This window comes from Podarcis tiliguerta, assembly GCF_965153285.1.
Source record: "Podarcis tiliguerta genome assembly, chromosome: 10".
Lineage (NCBI taxonomy): Eukaryota > Metazoa > Chordata > Lepidosauria > Squamata > Lacertidae > Podarcis > Podarcis tiliguerta.
In genome coordinates this window covers 61,609,481-61,630,245 of record NC_139543.1, presented here as the reverse complement: position 1 = coordinate 61,630,245, position 20,765 = coordinate 61,609,481, and the positions used below count along the sequence as shown (strand labels likewise).

Here is a 20,765-nt window from a genome sequence, read left to right as displayed (position 1 = left end):
GGGCACATTATACAAACAAAGCATAACTCGGCCACAGCAAACAAAGGCCTAAGTAACAGTGATTGAATTCATCTTAAAACAACAAATCAATTCTTCCCTATTAATGCCCTAAATACCAGCGTAGGAGCACTGTCCTGTTGTAATAAACAGCCATGTGTTCAATTACCGTCTGTTTTCCCCCAACTACTGCTCTCTTCAGTAATTACGGCGCGCAATGCATTCTACACTGACATTATATTAATGCGCTGGGAGGGGAGACCTTAAATACGAATTAAATCAAGGCTAAACATTTCAGAAAGCCGTGCGCTGTGTCGCACAAGCGCTAACAGCACATTATTTAGAAGGAGTCACAGAGGGGGTTTTCTGTTCTAGCGGCTACTGCTTCCCCTCTCCGATTAAACAAAACAAACCGGGGAGCTGGGGAAGGGAGGGATATTTCTGCAGAGAGGGGAAGGAAAAGCCAGAAAGAAAAGTAGAAAGAAGCAAAATCTCAGCAGTGGGACAGGGGTGCCACCCCCCCAAGAAGCAGAGCGCAGTTAACCTTGCCCATTAGATCCCCCAGTGCCGTTTTATCCGCCAAAAAAAGGACCCTTGTCAATAGCCTTTCATGAAATATGTGCCCATGTCAAATCAGCTCCAAGGAATGGTAATAATAATCGTAATGCTAAAGGAAGAAGAGAAAGTGTGTGTGGGGGGGAGAGAGACCTTCAGTAGGAGTCAGGTAGCAACGAATGCATAACAGGGATGGGGGGGGGGGAGGAACTTTTGTTGCCATTGTTGTTTCTGATCCATGACAAAAGCAGAAGGATGGAAGTTCAAGAAAAGGTTTCTCTCCCTCTGTGGAACTTGCAAAGCCTTTCGCCCTCCCCGCCTCCCCCCACCCCGAACCGAACATTGAATAGCACCTAGTAAACAAACGGAACAATAGGTGCGATGAAAGCTGTGTTGATTCGCAAAGGGTTTCCCTGTGCACACGCCCCCCCAACCCCCGGTCCTTGTTCTATCCCTCCTGCTCTCTGCCCTTTCTTTTTTTCATTCTACAGGCGCTCCTGCTGCACAGTTTGTATTCCGATTTCAGAACAACAAACAGCAACCTGGGCAGAACACAGGAACCCGAAGAAGCTGCTTCGTATCTAGCCCGGGACTTTCGGCACTGACTGTCAGTAGGGCCTCAGGAAGGAGTCTTTGCCAGCTTTGCCCGCAGATGCCAGGGAATGAAGTCGAGGCCTTTTGCATGCAAGGCTAGGCCCCCCACTGGTGTCTGTCTGAGGGTCCCAAGAGCTGGCTCCCTGCCTTGTAGGGCCAGACACTTTCTGGAAGAGGCATAAGGTTATTTTGACCGTGAAGCATCTCTTTCCTTCTGTGTTAAATTGCTTAGAAATACAACATGGAGAAAGTAATCATACAGCCATTAAAATAGCGACATATGAAGCTGCCTTCAGCCAGTTCAGAGTACTGGTCCATCTAACTTAGTATTGTCTACACTGACAGGCAGCAGCTCCCCAGGGTGTCTAGAAGGGAACCTGGGAATGCTAGGGATTTTACCTTGGATTTTCTGAATGCAACATAATAGTCTCTCTCTCTCTCTCTGTTTCATGTGTCACACACACACACACACAAAACTCTATTACCCCAAACTGTCAGTGTATCATTATTTTATGTGCTTTACCACTGAGCTATCGCCTTCCCCCAAAGGGGGTTCAGCAATTCCCTTTTATCCTTCCCACATGACAATTCTTCCAGTCCAGGTCCCAAATGAATCCATTTACAGCCTCGTCCCAGCACACTTGCACTGACTGGTCCACAGCTGAGATTGACTGCTAGTCTAGTGCAGTGACTGGAAGAAGGCTGAGAACCAACACTGTGTAATTTGTCAGAGTGTTGGAGCGGCTGTAGGGAGACATGGATTCAAAACCCCACTCAGCCATTAAGGTGAAACATTGGGGCTGTTATTAGCCTTCCCTCCCAGCCTAGTAAAGGTAAAGGGACCCCTGACAATTAGGTCCAGTTGTGGCCGACTCTGGGGTTGCGGCGCTCATCTTGCTTTACTGGCTGAGGGAGCCGGCGTACAGCTTCCAGGTCATGTGGCCAGCATGACTAAGCAGCTTCTGGCGAACCAGAGCAGCACACGGAAACGCCATTTACCTTCCCACCACAGTGGTACCTATTTATCTACTTGCACTTTGATGTGCTATTGAACTGCAAGGTTGGCAGGAGCCTTCTGATCGGCAAGTCCTAGGCTCGGTGGTTTAACCCACAGTGCCACCCGTGTCCCTTCTCCTAGCCTAACAGGACAAAAGAAGGGGAGAAACATTTATGCTTCACTGAGCTCCTTCAGGGGGAGAAAGGGTAGAAATGAAATAATTAAACAAACCTTGTATTGATCAGTCAGCAATAAAGAGGGAGCCTACATGATAAGAGTCTCCTGGATCAGACCAAAGATCCACCTCGCCCCGCACTACTGCTTTCAGCCATGGGAAGGATCATAGCTCAGTGGTAGAGCATTCACAACCTACTGAGCTAGTTGTCTAAGGCATATTCCTATGTTAGCAATATAGGTACATTTGGCCCAAAGGGCAGAATATGGACCCAGAGGAAACCCATTTAGAAGGGTGGAGGAAGCTAGAGCAAATTTTCCAAGAGTGGCCCCAAACTAGACATTTGCTCATGACAGGGTAAGAGTGGCAAACTATGCACCTAACTCGAAAGGACGCAGTATTTTTTCCCAATGTGTACAGTTTGCATTGTGAGCTATTTCCCACCCCAAAATCTCACACCAATCCTATTCAGGCAAAAGGATGGATGAATATCAGTCTTCCAGTCTTAAATTCGGCTTGTTCCATTCCCACATACGTTTGCCATTTTAGCCATTCCCATGAAATGTTGCACACATTTTTCTGTACATTTATCCAAAGATGCATTGTTAAGAAAAATTGCTTGCAAGAATGCAAAATTGCACCTAACAGAACACATTTTTGTACATTGGTTTCTCTAGCATATCTATTTCACTGATGTACACTTTTTTTGCACGCATTCTTTGGGCAGAGAAGAGCACCGCAAAGTTCAGAGAAGTGTGAATTTCGAAGTGGAGCTGTGCTTTGATTTCTGCACTGGCTTACAAAGTGTGAATTACGTAGGCTGTTGATGTCAAACGGGCCCTGAATAGGTTTCTCTCCCATTCACAGCCCTTCAGGCCCAAAGGCACTAACTTTCAACTGATAAGAAATCTCTGTCTGTGTCTACCAACGTGGTGTTCATAAAATAAGCATGTGGTGAGCAGAGTCCCAGTCGTGTGTTCAGAACAGACTTGGCTCCAAAGGCAGATGCACCGAACTTTCAGGGCATCTTAATCACCTTAAAACAAGCCAGCTCGGATGCTCAGCCTAGCCTCTCAGCCTCCACTCATCGTCTCCTCTCACTTACTTGGCTATAATTTCCTGCCGCTCATTCCCTCCTCCTCAAACAGGGCAGTTAGGGGAGGATCCGGGGAGCTCTCCAGCCCTCGGCGCAGTGGGCACAGGTGGCACCAAAAACTTTCAAGTGAGCCCTCTGGCACCGCGGAGCTGTCCGTGCCTCCTCCGCAAGCATCTCCTATTAGGGAGGAAAGAGACCAAGCACCCACTAGAGCTAAGCCAAGCAGGCCTCTTTAATTAGGGCAAGCGCTTGATAGCCACTTCTTCATGTTGAAAAACACACAGCCACACAGGCCTAGGAGGTCTGATTAATTTTAATATGCACGGTCATGACAATTGCCTCGGGTGGGAGAGAGAGGGAAAAGAAGAGTCTCTCTCTGTGTGTGTGTGTTTTGGGAAGTGGTAGAGAGGAACCCTTTTGCTTGCCGACAGATAGGCCCCGGATAAACGCAGGGCAGATTAGGAAGTTACTATTCACTGAGGGCCTTGCAGTCTTTCCAAAGAGGCACGACGAGAGGCCTAGGAAACAGGTGGCTGCCTCTTTACTCCTGCATAAATTGCGTCCCCTAAAAGGCTGTGGAGTGGGCAAAGAAGACTGGCACCATCTGCGGTGAATATTTGCACATTAACATGCCGGGTCAGAGGCGCCTCAGAAGACAACCTGGAAAGCAAGGCTCACGGCTTCTGTCAAAAGACACTCAGCGTGAAATCAACCTCAGGCCGGGTCGCTGCTGTGTACTTGGGAAGATGCTCATTTGGCATGAGCATCTGGGAAGAAAGAGCCAATACTAAATTGTATAATCAAGGCTACTGGATGCTATAATCGAGGGGCGAGGAAGCTCCTGCGGCCCTCTGGGTCTCCTTATGTGGCCCCTGAGACTCTGCCCAGGCCATGCCTTCTCTCTGACCTGCTCTATGTCCTCCTCAAGTGCTTTTGCCCACCTGGAATGTGCCAACAAAGTGTCATAGTGCTTTTTGCTTGCTCAGATGGCTGGGTGGTTGGATGGAGAGAGGTGTGGGTGGAAACGTCTAGCTGGTATGCAATCTGTGCTCATTGCTCCTCACACTTTCCCCCCTGTCCCAACCCACCACTGGCCCCCAGAAGGTTCCCCATGCTGGTGTCCGGCCCTCAGGCAGATTAAGGTTCCCAGCCCTGCCATGAACCAAAGGTAAGGGGTAATAATAAGATCTTCCTCAATGAAGGCGCCTCCAGGATCGTTAGCAGTGGGGGCGGGGGGAATTGGACAAACGAAACAACCAAATAATAACTTAATTATAATTACTGGTATGTTTTAAACAGATTTTATATGTGTATATTAAATTGTGCTCACAGTACAAAGTCCCTCCAGTGTTCAATCAAAATCTAGCACCCTGTAACTCAAGCCTGTCAGATGTCTGGAGCTGCAAAAAACAAGCCCTTGCTTGGACTTTGCTGTTGAGGGGATACATATGTAGGGAGCTGCAAGTAATTAATATCTGTGTTAATAAAATGGGATGTCATATCCTCCAACATGTTGATGACCAAAAGTGAGACACATGTATTTCCGGTGACACTCTTGGGTTGTCCGGACTTAATTGGGGCAGTTGATAGTTATGAGAGGGTGTTCAAGACCTCTCTCCAACTTTCTGTTGACTTACTTTCTTTCCTTACCCAATAATGTTAAGAAATCCATGGAAACGCCACAAAGAGTGCTGGGTACCCAATGGTTTTAGAAGCTGCAATATAAATCAAAAGCAGGTCCTGTCGATTGCTTTCAGTGGGAATGCCAATTCAGCTGACCTCCTCCATTCTTAATCCTGGCTCTACCACACCCATCCACCTGCCTAGCTTGTGCTAAGAGTTTGCGCACAGATTATTTCTGTGCTCCCAGACAGAGTGCAAATTGGATAGGAGTTGGCCTGGGGCCAGTGTTTGCAGTGGCAGAATTAAAAACATCTGCATTAGAAATGGAACCAGCCGGACTACGCTAGCATCTCTCATTTGTATTATAATTAATAAGGATGCAGCATTTGTTAATTCATATGCTAGATCAATTAATGTAACTTTTAATCAATGAAGAAATTTGCCCTGATCAATGGCTACTAGCCATGGTGGCTATATGCTATGTCTCTGAATTGCTCGAAAATTAGCTTTTGTGTCCTTAATATAGGCTTCCTGGAGACACCTGTGGGGAACATGATAGACCTTCCAAGGCTCTTCCAAGGCTCTTCTTGTGGTTTTATAAAAACTGTGGCCACCAATCACCATTTTTAGTGACCCAGCACTGTAGGACTAGGACCTGGGAGACCACGGTTCAAATTCTCACAAGCATGAAGCTCACCACGTGACCTTGGTTCAGTCACACTCTCTCTCAGCCTAACCTACCTCACTGGGTTGTTGTGAGGATAACATGGAGGGGGGGGGAGAACAATGACGTACACCACCTTGAAGGGAATGGAATATAAATCTAACAGGATTATTAGTATTACTTTAAGGAGAGACACTCTCCCTTGGATCACACACAGAAATTCAGTGCTGCTTAATCTCTGTGAAGGGAGGTTAGGATTGAAATCCTAGCCTAGATTGTCCAACCTATTGCTGGGACTCAGATATAAACCTATTTTCCTGCTGTTCCGGAGGGTAAGGCCCAAAGCAATGGATTTGAATGATAAGGAAGGAGATTCCAACTAAACATTGGGAAGACTTTCCGATGGCAAGAGCTGTTAGACAGTGGAGCAGTCCAACACTGCCTCTCCTTTGGAGGTTTTTAAACAGAAGTTGGATGGTTGTCTATCAGGGTTTCTGTAGCTGTGATTCACGCATGGTTGGGCTGGATGGCACTTCCAACTCTATGATTCTAATAATGTAACAGCCTGAACTCATATCCCCAGTCAATGTAAGAGTTCTTTAACTGGGCAAAGCAGCCCTAGTCATTAATTGCCGAACTATTAGAAGCCACTTTCGTTCCATCACACAGAGGAAAAGAGGCAGACGAAAAGAGCCTTTCAGCCAAAAGCAAAGTTTTACTACAAACTCTCTCACTTGACCCCCTTTCGTTTCTTTTGCATTTGAAGATGCCTTATCAACATCTTAGCTGTCTTTTATCAGCCCAGAAAACCAAAACCTACAGACGCTCCAAACCTTTTGAGGATGTAAAGCAAGAGCGGCTTGGAAAGCATTCTAAGCAACAACGAAGAGGTAAGGGGAGCAGCAGCAGCAACAACAACAACAAAAAAGAACCATCGACTGGAATCAACTTTTCACTCTCAGTATTCAATTATTAGTAGATGGTGGGGGGAGAACTCTTGAAGGTGACAAATGGGCCAACTACTTTGAAGCAGGAAGAATTGGCAAGGCTTCAAACTGCACACCTTCTATCATAACGTCAGAACCCTCAATAACACCACCACAGCATTTAAGGGCTTCCTTTTTTGCACAGGCATGGCTCCTGTTCTCGTACGTCTTCCTTTCTCTTAACTCCCTCCCCACCCCTTCCTCTTTAATCATCAGTTGTGTGTTTGTGTGTCTCCATATGGTGGTGCTTTTGAGAGAGAAAAAGGGGCTCCGGGGTTACGCGCTGGCTTGCTCTACAAGATGAGACACAGGTTGGTGTTGTTGGTTTTTTCCCCACTGTAGCTCCCACCCCCCAAGATAAAGCTGTGCTGAGGAGAAACGTGGCCGTGGTGCAGCACCCTTCCCAGCAGCGGAAGAGTGTGGGGAACCAAACTTGAAAGCCCTCAGTTGCAAAGTACCCTTGTTTCTCCTTCAGTAGAAAAAGCATTTACAAAGTCTCTTTAGTGCAGGCTTCGTCAAAGGCGAAGGTGAGGATGAACCAAACAAACGAGACTCAAACCTCAGCCAATTAGAGTATCCCGAGGCTTTCCCCCAGGTTCTGATTGCTTTATTTCACCCCTCCCCTCTTTTTTCCTTCTTCACCTCATCAGATCTCTCCCCCCCCCCCAACCGCCAAAAAAAGAACCTGTTATTTCAAAGGGCCTTCTCTTGTTGTGTCCATTAATGATCTCCTTTGGAATACCGGTGGCTCATGAAAGAGGTAAACCTCTTGATTCCCTAACAAGAGATGGTGATTAAAAAGTTTGATAGTATTAGGTGATATGGGCAGTTCTCATTTCAACTAAGGTTGTCAGAATCTAATACGGTCCTTCTCTTCCTCTACACTCCATCACAGAGATATCAGAAATTCTGCAAAACAAATCCTATAGGTGTTCTGACTTGTAATGTGAATGGAAATGGAAATACTCCTGGGAAACAGGCTTAAGAACTAAGGTATGGGTAGACAAACTAAGGCCCGGGGGCCGGATCTGGCCCAATCGCCTTCTAAATCTGGCCTGTGGATGGTACGGGAAGCAGCGTTTTTTTACATGAGTAGAATGTGTCCTTTTATTTAAAATGCATCTCTGGGTTATTTGTGGGGCATAGGAATTCGTTCATTTTTTCCCCTCCAAAATATAGTCCAGCCCCCCACAAGGTCTGAGGGACAGTGTATCGGCCCTCTGGTGAAAAAGTTTGCTGACCCCTGAGGTGTTTCTGGCTAAGACCCTAATCATTACTCTTACTCTCACCTTAAAATAGTTCTATACACACAAGCTTGGTATAATAAAGAATAATGTTTGCAACGCTTATGAAGGAAATACAAGCTGCTGTTCAAATGAGTACGAGGGGAAGAGCCATAGCTCAATGGCAGAGAACACATGCTTTGAATGCAGAAGGCCGCAGGCTGAGTCCCCAACAGCATCGCCAGCTAGGGCTGGGAGAAGACTCCTGCCTGCAACTCCAGCCAGTGTAGGGAGTTCAAAACCACAACTTAATCCTACAACGTTAGGAAGTTGAACTAATGATGAGCATGCCAAATAAATAAAAATAAAAGCTTTCTATATTTTATAGCATTTTGCAAAAGTTAATATGGTGAATTAAATTACCCATGCTGGACATTTCAGTCTATCTGGAAAGAGCTACATAGTAAAAACAAACAAACAAACAAACCTACAATCCAACCAAACTTAGCAAAAGCCAGTGGCTGCTTGGGTTTTTTGCTCTTATGAACAGGAGCTGACTTTGGTCATTCAAATTTCAGCGTCAACCTGTGAGGGGCCAAATTCCAGACTGCCCCTGCCTCTCACCTTCCATTCTGTTCAATTCACTATGTCATAGTTGCAACGCCCTGCAGCGCCCCCTAGGCTTGGTGCCCAGTGCAGCAGAGCCGGTTGTGCTGCCCTTAATCTGCCTCTGTTATGAACTTGTGCCATGCCCCATGTTTTCATCTGCCTTCTGGGCCTGGGGAGAACACAGAAGGCTGTCCTCCTAGAGCGAGGGAACAGGAGGAGGGGAAAACATGCTTGTATCTCTTCCCACTAATGATTTTAGCTGGAAGAGAAATGCCATGGTCAACAGGCAACCCACAGTGTAAGGGCTGGAGGTCTGTCACAACCTATAAGCCTTCTCCCAACCCACTCCCATTATCTTCATTATTGTACACCAGAAATAGAAGGGGACTGACTCTTCTTCTCCCGAAACCCAAGTTAGAGAGAGGAGGATGCTTCCTTTACAATAACACTGGGTGACTTCAGTAATAGATTTATGCCTTTGGGGGGTTTGGATGCTAAAGTAGCACTGATGTAGAGTGCATCAGTGGGAAATCAAACTCTCCAGATTCTATGTCCACAAAAACACTTGGCTGAAATGGCTCAGATTTGCACTATCTGCTCACATTAAGCAGTAGCCAAACAATGACAGAGAAAAATAAGAGAAGGAGGCAGGGACAGGGAAGCTACAGCAGACTACATCTCACCAGATATCACAGAGAGAGAAAAACAAGGGAGAGACACTGGAGAAAGTGGCATGAAATAGAGCATTTTTTAAAAAGCTGCAAGGAATTATATGAGGCTTTCCAAGTGGAAATGGTTTTCCAAGTGGAGAACTTCATTCTATTGGGAGGTTTAGAAATGTCAGAGGATTTGAAATGGAAGGGGCTTATCTGTCCCATGTTGTTGCTGCTTTCAACCCACAAATGATACACAACTGAATCCACACACACACATTTGCATTGCATTTCCTTTGCACTGAAATGTATGGGGTGATGCAATTTTGCCACCATGGACAGAGATGAATAATGTTGTTTTTGGCGGCCAACAACCCACAACAGAATGGAAATAGTGCTGAAGAGGACAAATCCAGGGCAGAATGGAAAATGTTGCCTACTTACATCCCTCCCAGTGTGAAGCTTGATTCTCAAGTTATGCTTGACATTGAGAAAACAAATGGGCTTCATTCAGAAGAGCCTATAAAGAATTACTGTGTCCAAGACTTGTGTGTGTCCCAACCTGCTATCCCACATGAGATTTAATTTATTACTTCTTGTCTTATTCAAACCATAGCTTCCCATAGAGCAACACCCCTGAACCAATGTAGGCAACCCCAAGTCATAAGAAAACATCACAATCTCCAGCTTGATCAATTTTCTCACCCTGTGCAAGTGTATGCATTAGTGCTTTGCCCTTATTTTGTAACCTATTCCGAAGCATATCCTCTTAACATACCTCTTTGGTTGATAAAATACTACTTTCTTGATTGGGTACAACTTTGCTGGCATATTCTGAGAGGTGCAATACTGAAAATTATAGTGCTTGGTCATCAGACGCATTGAAAAATATATCTCAATGTGCAGCGGCTAAATGTACAAATATAAGGTTATTGGAATGGCAGACAAATTTATGTTTTAATGTACGGGTTTAGGATGCAATTAGATGCAATGAAGATCATAGGTCTGCCACAGAAAACGGCAGACCCATATCTCATTTTCCCTCCTTTATTCATAATATCTGGTTAGGAAAACCTATGATGCAGGGAATGATATTGTGCCTCTGAATGCCAGTTGCTAGGAAATGCTGGTGTGGAGAATGTGGCTACACTCAAGTTCTGCATCTGGCTGAGACCATAGAAAGCTGCATCAGAAAAATTGTCAGTTAGGTCAGTATTGTGGGCACTGACTGGCAGGCTGACCAGGGTTTCAGGGATGGCACATTGTCAGCCCTACCTGGAGATGCCAGGGACAGAACGTGGGGCCTCCTGTATGCGACACAGATTCCTTAACACTCAACTATGGCCCTCTACAACAGGATTCAATGGTACTTTGGCCGGATCCAGCAGGGCTCTTCTCATGTTCTTCTCCAGCTCTCCATATCTTTGGCTTTTATGGGAAGAGACAACTTGATGAGGCCACATCTAGAGATGGGCAAAACAGCCTATGTCTGGTCTGTGCCACTTTCTCCTGTGTTAACCCATAAGTCCATTCCAATAAAGTCTACTTCTACATTAATTTGTCCTCGATACAACACACCATTTGCTTTACTGGGTGGGTGGAGCAAAGTTTGGGCATGGGAAATAGCCAACAAATTAACGCAGTGTAGCAGAGTCCTAAAGAGAGTGAAGCCGGTTGGTGGATTTGATGGAATCTGTGCAGCTTCCATTGTGTATGGAGCAAGACAGTGAGGGGCTTTGGTGCCCCCAAAACCACAGAGATTGTTTTGGGGAGACTTACGACACCACAATTTGGGGCACTAAAATATTGAAGTGGGGGTGATAGCCTGCTAAGTCTGCAAAACTAACTTTCCCCCATCCTTTTTGCGACTGTCTCCTTTTTTTGTAAACAAAAAGTGCACCTAGTTTGCTGGTGCACTTTTTGTGTCAACTTACATTCTATGTCTGTCATTTGTAACTGTGCTTTAAGCCGTTAAATCATATATATATATATATATATATATATATATGATTTATTTCTTCACAAAACTCAGCCAGATAGGCAGCGTATAAATAATAAATTATTATTATTATTATTATTATTATTATTATTATTATAAAATGTCACATTTAAATATGCTTTAAAAAGTGTGTCCTTAAAAGTATTTCCTTTTATTTCCTTTCAGCACACACATTTCTAACATTTATTTCAAAATGCCTATTTTTATGTATTTTTATTTATTTCACAAAACTTCTATATCACTTGACTATTGAAAGAACTGCCTCAAAGTGGTTTACAAAAACGAATGCAACAATAAGATTAACAGTAAAATCAATTAAAAACAGCTATTTCAAAACTTTCATCAAATAATGATGAAAATCAGTGGTAAGTTAGAAACAGATCAAAACATTTGTAATTATTATGCATATATGAGTAGGCTTGTCTATACAAAAAGTGTTCTTAGAAGGCACCAAAAAGAGTACAGTGAAGGTGCTTGCCTAATGCCAGGACGTTCCACACAAATGCAGAATGAGAATTATGTATCTCCTGTCACTGTGCCCATTCTGCAATCTCTCAGGTAAACTGGCTTTACATACTAACAGAAACTTATTGAACTTGGCCGGGTAGCAAATCAGCAACCAGCGCAGATCTCTGTTCTGTGTTGCTAAGTTCTCACTTCTGTCAGCAATCGTGCTGCAGCATTCTGGACTAACTGCAGATTCTGATTCACACAAGTTTGAGGTGGCATGGATCAGACCGAATTCTTGGAGCGTCTCAACTGGAAGAGATTGCCATTTTCAGCCACAACCCAGTTATCTAGTGCTACATGCAATGGAAATGCTTTGGTTTCATGGATTATGAAGTGAAGAAGTACTCTTCCACGTAGCTTGAATTTGGACTTCCTAAGTTCAGTTGAGGGACGCGGGTGGCACTGTGGGTTAAACCACAGAGCCTAGGACTTGCCGATAAGAAGGTCAGCGGTTCGAATCCCCACAACAGGGTGAGCTCCCGTTGCTCGGTCCCTGCTCCTGCCAACCTAGCAGTTCGAAAGCACATCAGAGTGCAAGTAGATAAATAGGTACCGCTCTGGCGGGAAGGTAAACAGCTTTTCCATGTGCTGCTCTGGTTCGCCAGAAGTGGCTTAGTCATGCTGGCCACATGACCCGGAAGCTGTACGTCGGCTCCCTCGGCCAATAAAGCGAGATGAGCGCCGCAACCCCAGAGTCGGTCACGACTGGACCTAATGGTCAGGGGTCCCTTTACCTTTACCTTTAAGTTCAGTTGACATATCTTAGCAGCTATAATGGAACACCACTGCATTGCTGCTGCATTGTTCCAGTGTTTTGTTTTGTTTTTCCTTCAGTGTGCATGGACATTTCAGTATCTGATCGCCATTATCAACTCATGAAAGCCTTGAAGTGCACAAAGTATAATGTCAGCAGACACTGAACATTTGGAAGTTGAGTGTGCAGTCAAGCAGCCATGCACATGCTGCGCAGGATCGCCCAAGTCAGCAACTGTTCAATCAACCTGCATTTCAGAGACTTTGCAGTCAGTCAATCCTATCCATGTTCACTCAAGAAATAATTTCAATGGTTTTCAGTGGAGCTTGTTCACCAATACATGAGTTTGGCATTGCTGCAAAAGGGTTGTAGATTTGCTGAAATCGATATTGGCTAACTTAAGTTTGTTGATTTCAGTTGGTCTGCTCTAAGTACGACTTACTTGGATGGCAATCAGGAATCAATAGGATGGATCCAGACTTAGTCCTTAGTATACAGTCCCCCCCACTACTTACGTAGGGGTTGTGTTCCGGGCCCCTGCATGCATAAGTGAAGCCACGTAAAATGGGGAGCACCCTCTAAAAAGCCTCTACAATGCTTTTAAAGCCAATTTCCCCCTGCTCTCCAGCTCTCTCCTTCTCTCTATCTCCACACAACTCTCTTTTCAACTAGTGTTGAAGCTCTGGGGCCAGCTGGCGGCTGTTGGACACTCAAGAAGCGGCTGCAGCTGCTGTGCTACCCCATGCCTCAGCTGTTAGACGGGGTGGCTGAGCAGTGCAAACAAAGCTCTGCTGCACCTCTGGTCTTTCGGGGGCTTCCTCCACCCTACCTCCCCTCCAGGGAGGGTCTCACCACAAGCCACAAGGACTCTCCAGCTCTCTCACACAATTGACTGGTATAATGCTATTTATATATTTCCCGGCCCCGCGCATATGTGCGGACACGTCTGAGTAGAACACGCATGAGTGGGGGATGCCTAATTGAAATCAATGTAACTTCAGTTGGTCATGATTTCAGTAGGTCTGCTCTGAGCTTAAATGAGTCTGTACCCAATTCAGTGAACATCAAGAACATAGCTAAGCACCATGTTTAGCACCCATGATTTCAGTGAGACATAGTTGGCACAGTTTAATGTTATAGTATGTATACATACTATAACATTAAACTGTGCCAACTATGTCTCACTGAAATCATGGGTGCTAAACATGGTGCTTAGTTATAGAAAAACGAAGAAATGTGGAGTCAAGGAAGATGCTTTAAAAAAAAAAAATCTCCTGAAAGAACAGGAGGCTCTGTGACTATTTATGATGGACTGTAGTGGGTACAGAAATAATAGTATTGATGATGATGATGATAATAATAATAATAATAATAATAATAATAATAATAATAATAATTATTTATGTTATGACAGTATTATCAATGATAACTAATAATTTATTAACTACCTACTCAATTGTCTCAAGGGAAGGGAGAAAAAAAACATTTCACCATGCATAAAACTACATATTCAAACCAGATTTATTATAAAATTTATCCTTACCACTTTGCAAGATGACACAGACATCTAAGCTACTCCAGGGTGCTAGCGCTCACTCTAGCATCATTTGGCTGTCTATGTGGGATCTGTGTGGGCTTTACATTTATAGTAACAGGCTGATACAACTGAGAATCCAATAATATATTATGTGCTGATCTGTGCACTGACAAGGTACTATCTTTCCCAAAATGAAATCTTTCCCCTTTGGTGAGATTTCTCTTTTATTTTCTATTTAACTAGACAATCTAAACCTCCAACGCCATTGCAAATAAATTATTGCAGATAACAAGAGCCCTCCTTTTTGAGACCCACCACGCTTCCACCTCACATAAGGATGAATGGTTAATTAGCCATTTTCTAAACTGGGTGGGTGGGTGGTATCAGTCTGAGAAAAGGCGAGGGTGTCTTAAAATGCAAATATCACCCCCTGCCATTTTAATACTTTTAATTTTTTTCTCACTCACTACCCCTTACTTCTAAGAAGATGCACCAATGTTACATCCTTTCGCAGCATCCCCATTCAACCTTCCTCTTCCTCTTCCAACTTCTCGACTTGCATTATTATTATTATTATTATTGGCGAGGGGAGTTGAAGTTGAGATAAAACCCACCACATTTTCTAATTCAGGTTTTTGTGTGTGTGTCTCCTTGATGGAGGAAAAAGCCGAGGCATGAATATGGCACCCTCATAATGATTTAACTAGAGCTTAATGAAATTTTCATCAGAACCTGCTGTTCATTTTAATGGCCTTTGAAAGACAATAGAACAATGGCTGGAGGGAAGAAAAGGTTTTTCTGTTGCATACATTTGTTTAAAAGCCCCAATGTTCTGTGGTTCTCTCTCTCTCTGCGCCACCCCCACCTCTTCCCTCATCTCTTCACAAAGCTGTAAGTCTTTTGTTTGTGCTATACATTTTCATTTTAGTGGAGCTCAGATAATGCATAAGCTCTGTTACTATTCTTATGTCTAAGCGTAACCTTTGCTTAATGGAGTCTCTGGAGCCTTGCATGGCTTCCCACTCAACATGGTATTCTCTCAACCTGCTCCCTTCTTTCCAATCTCTTTCCCCCCCCCCCACCCCATCCTGAATGCAGCTGGAACAGAACCACTTGAACCAGGCAGGTTAAGTTAAACTAAGCTGGGGGTACAAGCTGCGGAGCAGGTAAGCAAAGGGTAGAAGAAGAAGAAGAAGAAGAAGAAGAAGAAGAAGAAGAAGAAGAAGAAGAAGAAGAAGTAGAAGAAGAAGAAGAGTTTGGATTTGATATCCCACTTTATCACTACCCTAAGGAGTCTCAAAGCGGCTAACATTCTCCTTTCCCTTCCTCCCCCACAACAAACACTCTGTGAGGTGAGTGGGGCTGAGAGACTTCAGAGAAGTGTGACTAGCCCAAGGTCACCCAGCAGCTGCATGTGGAAGAGCGGGGAAGCGAACCCGGTTCACCAGATTATGAGTCCACTGCTCTTAACCACTACACCACACTGGGGGGGGGGGTAAGTTTCTGAAGGGGACTTAAGAGCAATCTTTGCCAGTACGGGATTCTCCAAATGGTTTGGACCACAGTGCCCATCATCAGCACCAGTCAGTACAGGGGTTGATGGGAACTATAATCCAAAACAACTAGAATACACCAAGTTGGGGAAGGCTGACTTAGAAAGAAAATGAGTTGTGTGACACTCTCAATAGTGTGTAAAATGGAATGGTTAACCAGAAAACAGGGTGTACAGAGAAGTACTGAGGAGCAGGCAATTTAGGAAGATTCTGAAATCTCTCCTGGAAACCTTCTATTGTTCCCAGGTAAGCCTGTCTCCAGTGAGGAATAGGGATAAGCAAAGGAAGAACAAGACACTAATTACATCAAAGCCTAGAGAACTTTCAGTGCTGGGTGCCACACACAGGTGACATGTGGAAGCAAATTGTTGCAGTGCTGCCACAGTGAGCCAATGTGAAGAATGCCTGGGCACAGAGCACAGAAGTTGAACACCTCTCTTATTTTGTCCGTAGGTTGGGAGCACCACTGGACACAATGCAGGCGCATATGGCTCAGTGCCTGTGGGTTTCTGTGGCTATTGTGCTGCAGTTTACAACTTGGGTGCTGAAGAAGTGCTGTTCAGCATTTATTAATTAAATCACGGTACTTGTAAGCCACGTTGGGGGCATCCACGATGACAGACAGTGTGAAGAACTTTACAATACAATACAAATCAATTCAAACTAAAATTACTCAGAAAACCCCAACAGAACTGATTGTCACAGCCAAGAACATCAGGAGTACGATTTGGCTCAACCTTCTTAAGCTATGCAAACAGTCTATTGAAATGGAAGGGGCAAAAAATCAATAGACATATGTCTTACAATCCAAAGTTAGTGTTATGGGGAAAGGAGAGAGATAGAACAAGGAATGCAAATACGTTTGCTTCTGAATTTGGAACACAGAAACTGTGGTCTTATTTTCACAGAACAATAAACCAGGATTGGGGAACTGCGGCCCTCTAGTTGTTATTGCTTCATTGCAAGAAGTGAAGTTACAGGAAAACAGGCAAAGGGCCTTCTCGGTAGTCACTCCCGCCCTGTGGAACACCCTCCCGCCAGATGCTGAAAAGATAAATAATTACACCACCTTCCATAGACATCTGAAGGCAGCCCTGTATCGGATTGCTTTTAACGTGTGATGTTCTGCTGTGTTGTGCTTTTGTATATTATATTGGAAGCCACCCAGAGTGGCTGGGGTAACCCAGAAGGATGCGGTACAAAAAACATATTAGCGTTACAGTGGTACCTCAGGTTACAAACAGTCCTGCTTACGAATGCTTCGGGTTAAGAACTCCAAAAACCTGGAAGTACAGTAGGTGTCCCGGGTTGCGAACTTTGCCCCAGGATACAAACGCAATCCGCTTCCAGGGCTACAGGAGGCCTATGTAGGGAATGCGCGCCTCGGGTTAAGAACGGACTTCCAGAACGAATTAAGTTCGTAACCCGAGGTACCACTGTATTATTATTTATTACTGGACTGCATCTTACATCATTTCTGGTAGCTGGCCATGCTGGCTGGGGATGGTGGGAGTGCAAGAGCATCTAGAGATCCACAGGTTCCCCAGCCCTTCACTTACACCAGAGTTTGGCAATATGAAGACCAGGGCTACTCAGGTTCCAATGCTCCTCATACCCCTCTGGCAGAGTGGTAAGAGGGATTTAGACCCTTTGTTTCCATTTCAGATCCATCTAAGCTTGTTATGATGATTTAGCGGAAGAACTTGGAAGAACAGCCACTTTGTGGTGGGGTGGTGGTAATGAGGAGGTGGCCTCTTCAATGTTCAGCACTGCCTTATGTGTTTTTAACTTGGGGAGTCTCAGCTGATTTGCGTGGGGTGGGGGGAAGGGCAGCAAACTTCCATGTGTTTCTAAGACCTTACCTTCTGGTTCGTTCTTGATGAGCTCCTCCATTTTCCTCTGTTTTAGAGTGTCCACAACGTCCGCTAGGCTGCCTTTGCGCCTTTCTGGAGTTCCCAGAGCTGTGCTGGAGAAGGACTCTCCGCTCTGACGCCCACCTTCTTCTGCCTTCAAGGGTGAGGTAGATGAGTTGTGCGGGGCAAATGAAGACATCACTTTATTGCCATCAACTTCCTGAAAGAGAAACGAGACCAGATGAAACACCTCTTTTTAAAAAGGAAAAGAGAGAAAATCACCACAAGCATGTGAAAACATGAAGGAAAGAAGAAGGGGGGAGATGACAACAACAACCCTTTGTTCTTCCGAGTTCATTGCTGTTTGTTCCTCTGTCAAAACCTTTATTTAAATTGGGGAGAGAAGAAGGCGAAATATAGGTTCAAAAGTACGGAGAACAAAGACTTTCCATCAAGGATAAACTAAGATTACAGGATGGAGTGAGAAAAGATTAGCGTTCAGAAGAGAAACATTACACACACACACACACACACACACACACACACTCATACACACAGAGATATCCTCCAAATGAGAACAGTTAACATTCACAGGTTTTCCAATAACAACAGTATGGATTACCTTTAATTGTTTGCTCCTTTACAGCTTTTTATGCTCAACCTGTCGGGTTTTTTTATTTCCCCCCTAAGAACCATTAATTTCCTGTTATTCCACCCACCCACCCCAAGTTCTTAATATCAGGATGGTTAGATGTTCTGACGAATGAAAGAAATAGTCAGTGGCCCATACCACAATTGGGCTTTCCTTCCCCCCGCCCCCTGCTCACACAGTCCAAAACCACATTTCAAGCAACTATCTTTTATTTACGGATCAGATCATTTAGATCTTTCTTATTTATTCTTTCCCCACGTACTTCAATCTCTCTTTTTTAAAACACACACACACACACAAACTCTTTTAAAGACACAAAGGTGGTCCTAATGATGCTTGCAAATGTAAAGTCCAATGACATAAGCACACATTTTCCGCCAGGAAAGGTGAGATCTGGCTCTCATTAAAGTTGCCAAGAATATTCTCACCTATTTTAATGGATTTGACTTTTAATAGCCACATTCTGGTCTGTCCTGATGAGACCAGCCTTCTTCGCACCTTCTGATACTTCAAACAGTTTCCCCTTCCCTCCTTTACCTTTTGGCTCTGATTTGCTTTTTCTTCTCCCCTCCTTTGGAAATTCTCTTTCAGTTTCTCGATGTTTGTGTACCTTAAACTGCTTCTTTTGCAACTGGTCTGTAATTGTGTTGACAGTCCTCACATGGATCTGAGAAGCTAAGCACTAGCCTACAAAACCAATGCCACAATGTATTTTTAAAAGGGTTGAAGCCAATACTGTGCATGCATGAGTGGAACGGACACCAACACCCTCCCCTGCCCTCCAGATATGCTCCAAAGGGTTAGGCGACACGCACCCCAATAAATTTTAGAGGTGTACTGGAAGACAGCAAAGTCCTGTTGAAGTGGAAGTCCACTTGCACGCTGTTGGGTTCCTCCTTAAGGGCTCTTATTCAACACTAGTTCAACTCAGTTAAGACCTATTAGAATTAATGGGCCTGCCCATTAATTTCAATGGGTCTACTCTAATTTAGGATGATCACCGAAGAATAGATGCTTTTGAATTACGGTGCTGGAGGAGACTCTTGAGAGTCCCATGGACTGCAAGAAGATCAAACCTCTCCATTCTTAAGGAAATCACTGGAAGGACAGATCCTGAAGCTGAGGCTCCAATACTTTGGCCACCTCATGAGAAGAGAAGACTCCCTGGAAAAGACCCTGATGTTGGGAAAGATTGAGGGCACAAGGAGAAGGGGACAAGAGAGGACAAGATGGTTGAACAGTGTTCTCGAAGCTACGAGTGTGAGTTTGACCAAACTGCGGAGGCAGTGAAAGACAGGAGTGCCTGGCGTGCTCTGGTCCATGGGGTCACGAAGTGTTGGACGCAACTAAACAACAATAACAACTCTAATTTAAATGGAAGAACAGTTGCTTCATGACAGAGCATCTGCTTGCATGCAGGAAGTCCCAGATCCAATCCGTAGCATCTCAAAGACGGGCCTGTCAGATTCTCAGAGAGCCAGTCAATTGTAGGCAGTGCTGAGCAGTGGTCTAAGTCAGCATAAAGCGGCTTCCAGTAGAAACAGCCCAATGTATTTTTAGCTGCTGCAGGAATAATTTATACATGTGTATAAATTCGAAATAGGTTCAACTGCCTATGAGCACCCACTTGCCAATCTGAACATGGTTTGTAGCGATGAAGGCATGTTATTTCAGATATCTGGAGCACATGTTTTGGTGTTGAGTTGTTCAAAGTCAATAACTTAAGAAGCTGTTGCTCCTTTGGTCCCCAGAGGACAGGTAGTCTGGTTATTTCATCGGTTTAATGGTATGGAAGCTTCCAAGCTGCACAGCATCTTAAGGTGAGCAGAAAACTGGTCAACACTTATGGTAGCAGAGAGCATATGTCACAGCCCTTATGGGACCAGAGGTTTTCAGAATGCATGTGAAGGTTCATGTGTTTGAATGCCCCCGCAATGTAAACAAACAAACAAACAAAAACCTGCAGCTTGCAGGCCAGGGAGAATCCTTTCCCCTATATGCTAGCATCCTAAAGGCAAGGAGGGTTTTTTGACATGAGGAAGAATTCAGATATGAAATCTTCCAAATGTAGCCTGAAGCTCAGGAAAAGCTGTACCACATTATATTTCATAGAATCACGAAACTAGAGAGGGTCTTCTTGCAAGCCCCCTGCCCAATGCAGGAGTTTAAAAACTAACAAAATTCTTTAATATATGGCAACCTTCTCCTTCTGCCTGATGATTTTATGTAAACTGAAAAATAAATCCATGTTCTCCAATCAACCTCCCCTAGATGTTTGCATTTTTTAAGCAAGTGATGGGAATGCTCAAAAAAATGTTTACAGGAGAATGTCTGAAGCAGTGGGAAGAGCATAGGGGTGCATCCACTGCTAATACTACTCAGAAATTAATAGCAATGGCTAACTTTGGTTCTTTCATAAAATCATAGAATTGTAGAGTTGGAAGGGACCCCAAAGGCCATCTTGTCCAATCCCCTGAAATGCAAGAATCTCAGCTGAAGAATCCAATCCATTAATTTCAATGTGTTCATTAATTTCAGTGGGCCTACTCTGAGTAAAACCTAGACGAATACAACCCAGTGACTTTTGCATTCCTGTCTTTGAACATGTATTGGGATTAATCTCCCCTTGACTTTCAACATTTCGCCAATTTTGGACTTGCATTCAGGGTACAGAAATCACACACACACACACAAAATTCCTTAACCCTTTCCCTGTCTGCTTATCAGTCTGGTAG

At 44.3% G+C, this 20,765-nt stretch overlaps 1 protein-coding gene across 17 annotated transcripts in view; it reads right to left on the bottom strand.

Moving 5' to 3' along the window:
• Positions 1–20,765, bottom strand: part of SOX5 (SRY-box transcription factor 5) — a 1,214,093-nt gene that overhangs the window by 726,411 nt on the left and 466,917 nt on the right. For all 17 annotated transcript variants that reach the window (XR_014502612.1, XM_083402002.1, XM_083402006.1 and 14 more), the window contains one exon: positions 17,388–17,598. Coding sequence is in view for 16 of the 17 variants with exons in the window: in XM_083402002.1 (XP_083258128.1) it covers positions 17,388–17,598 (211 nt within the window). In the remaining variant the exon portion in view is untranslated. The remainder of the gene's footprint in view (positions 1–17,387; positions 17,599–20,765) is intronic.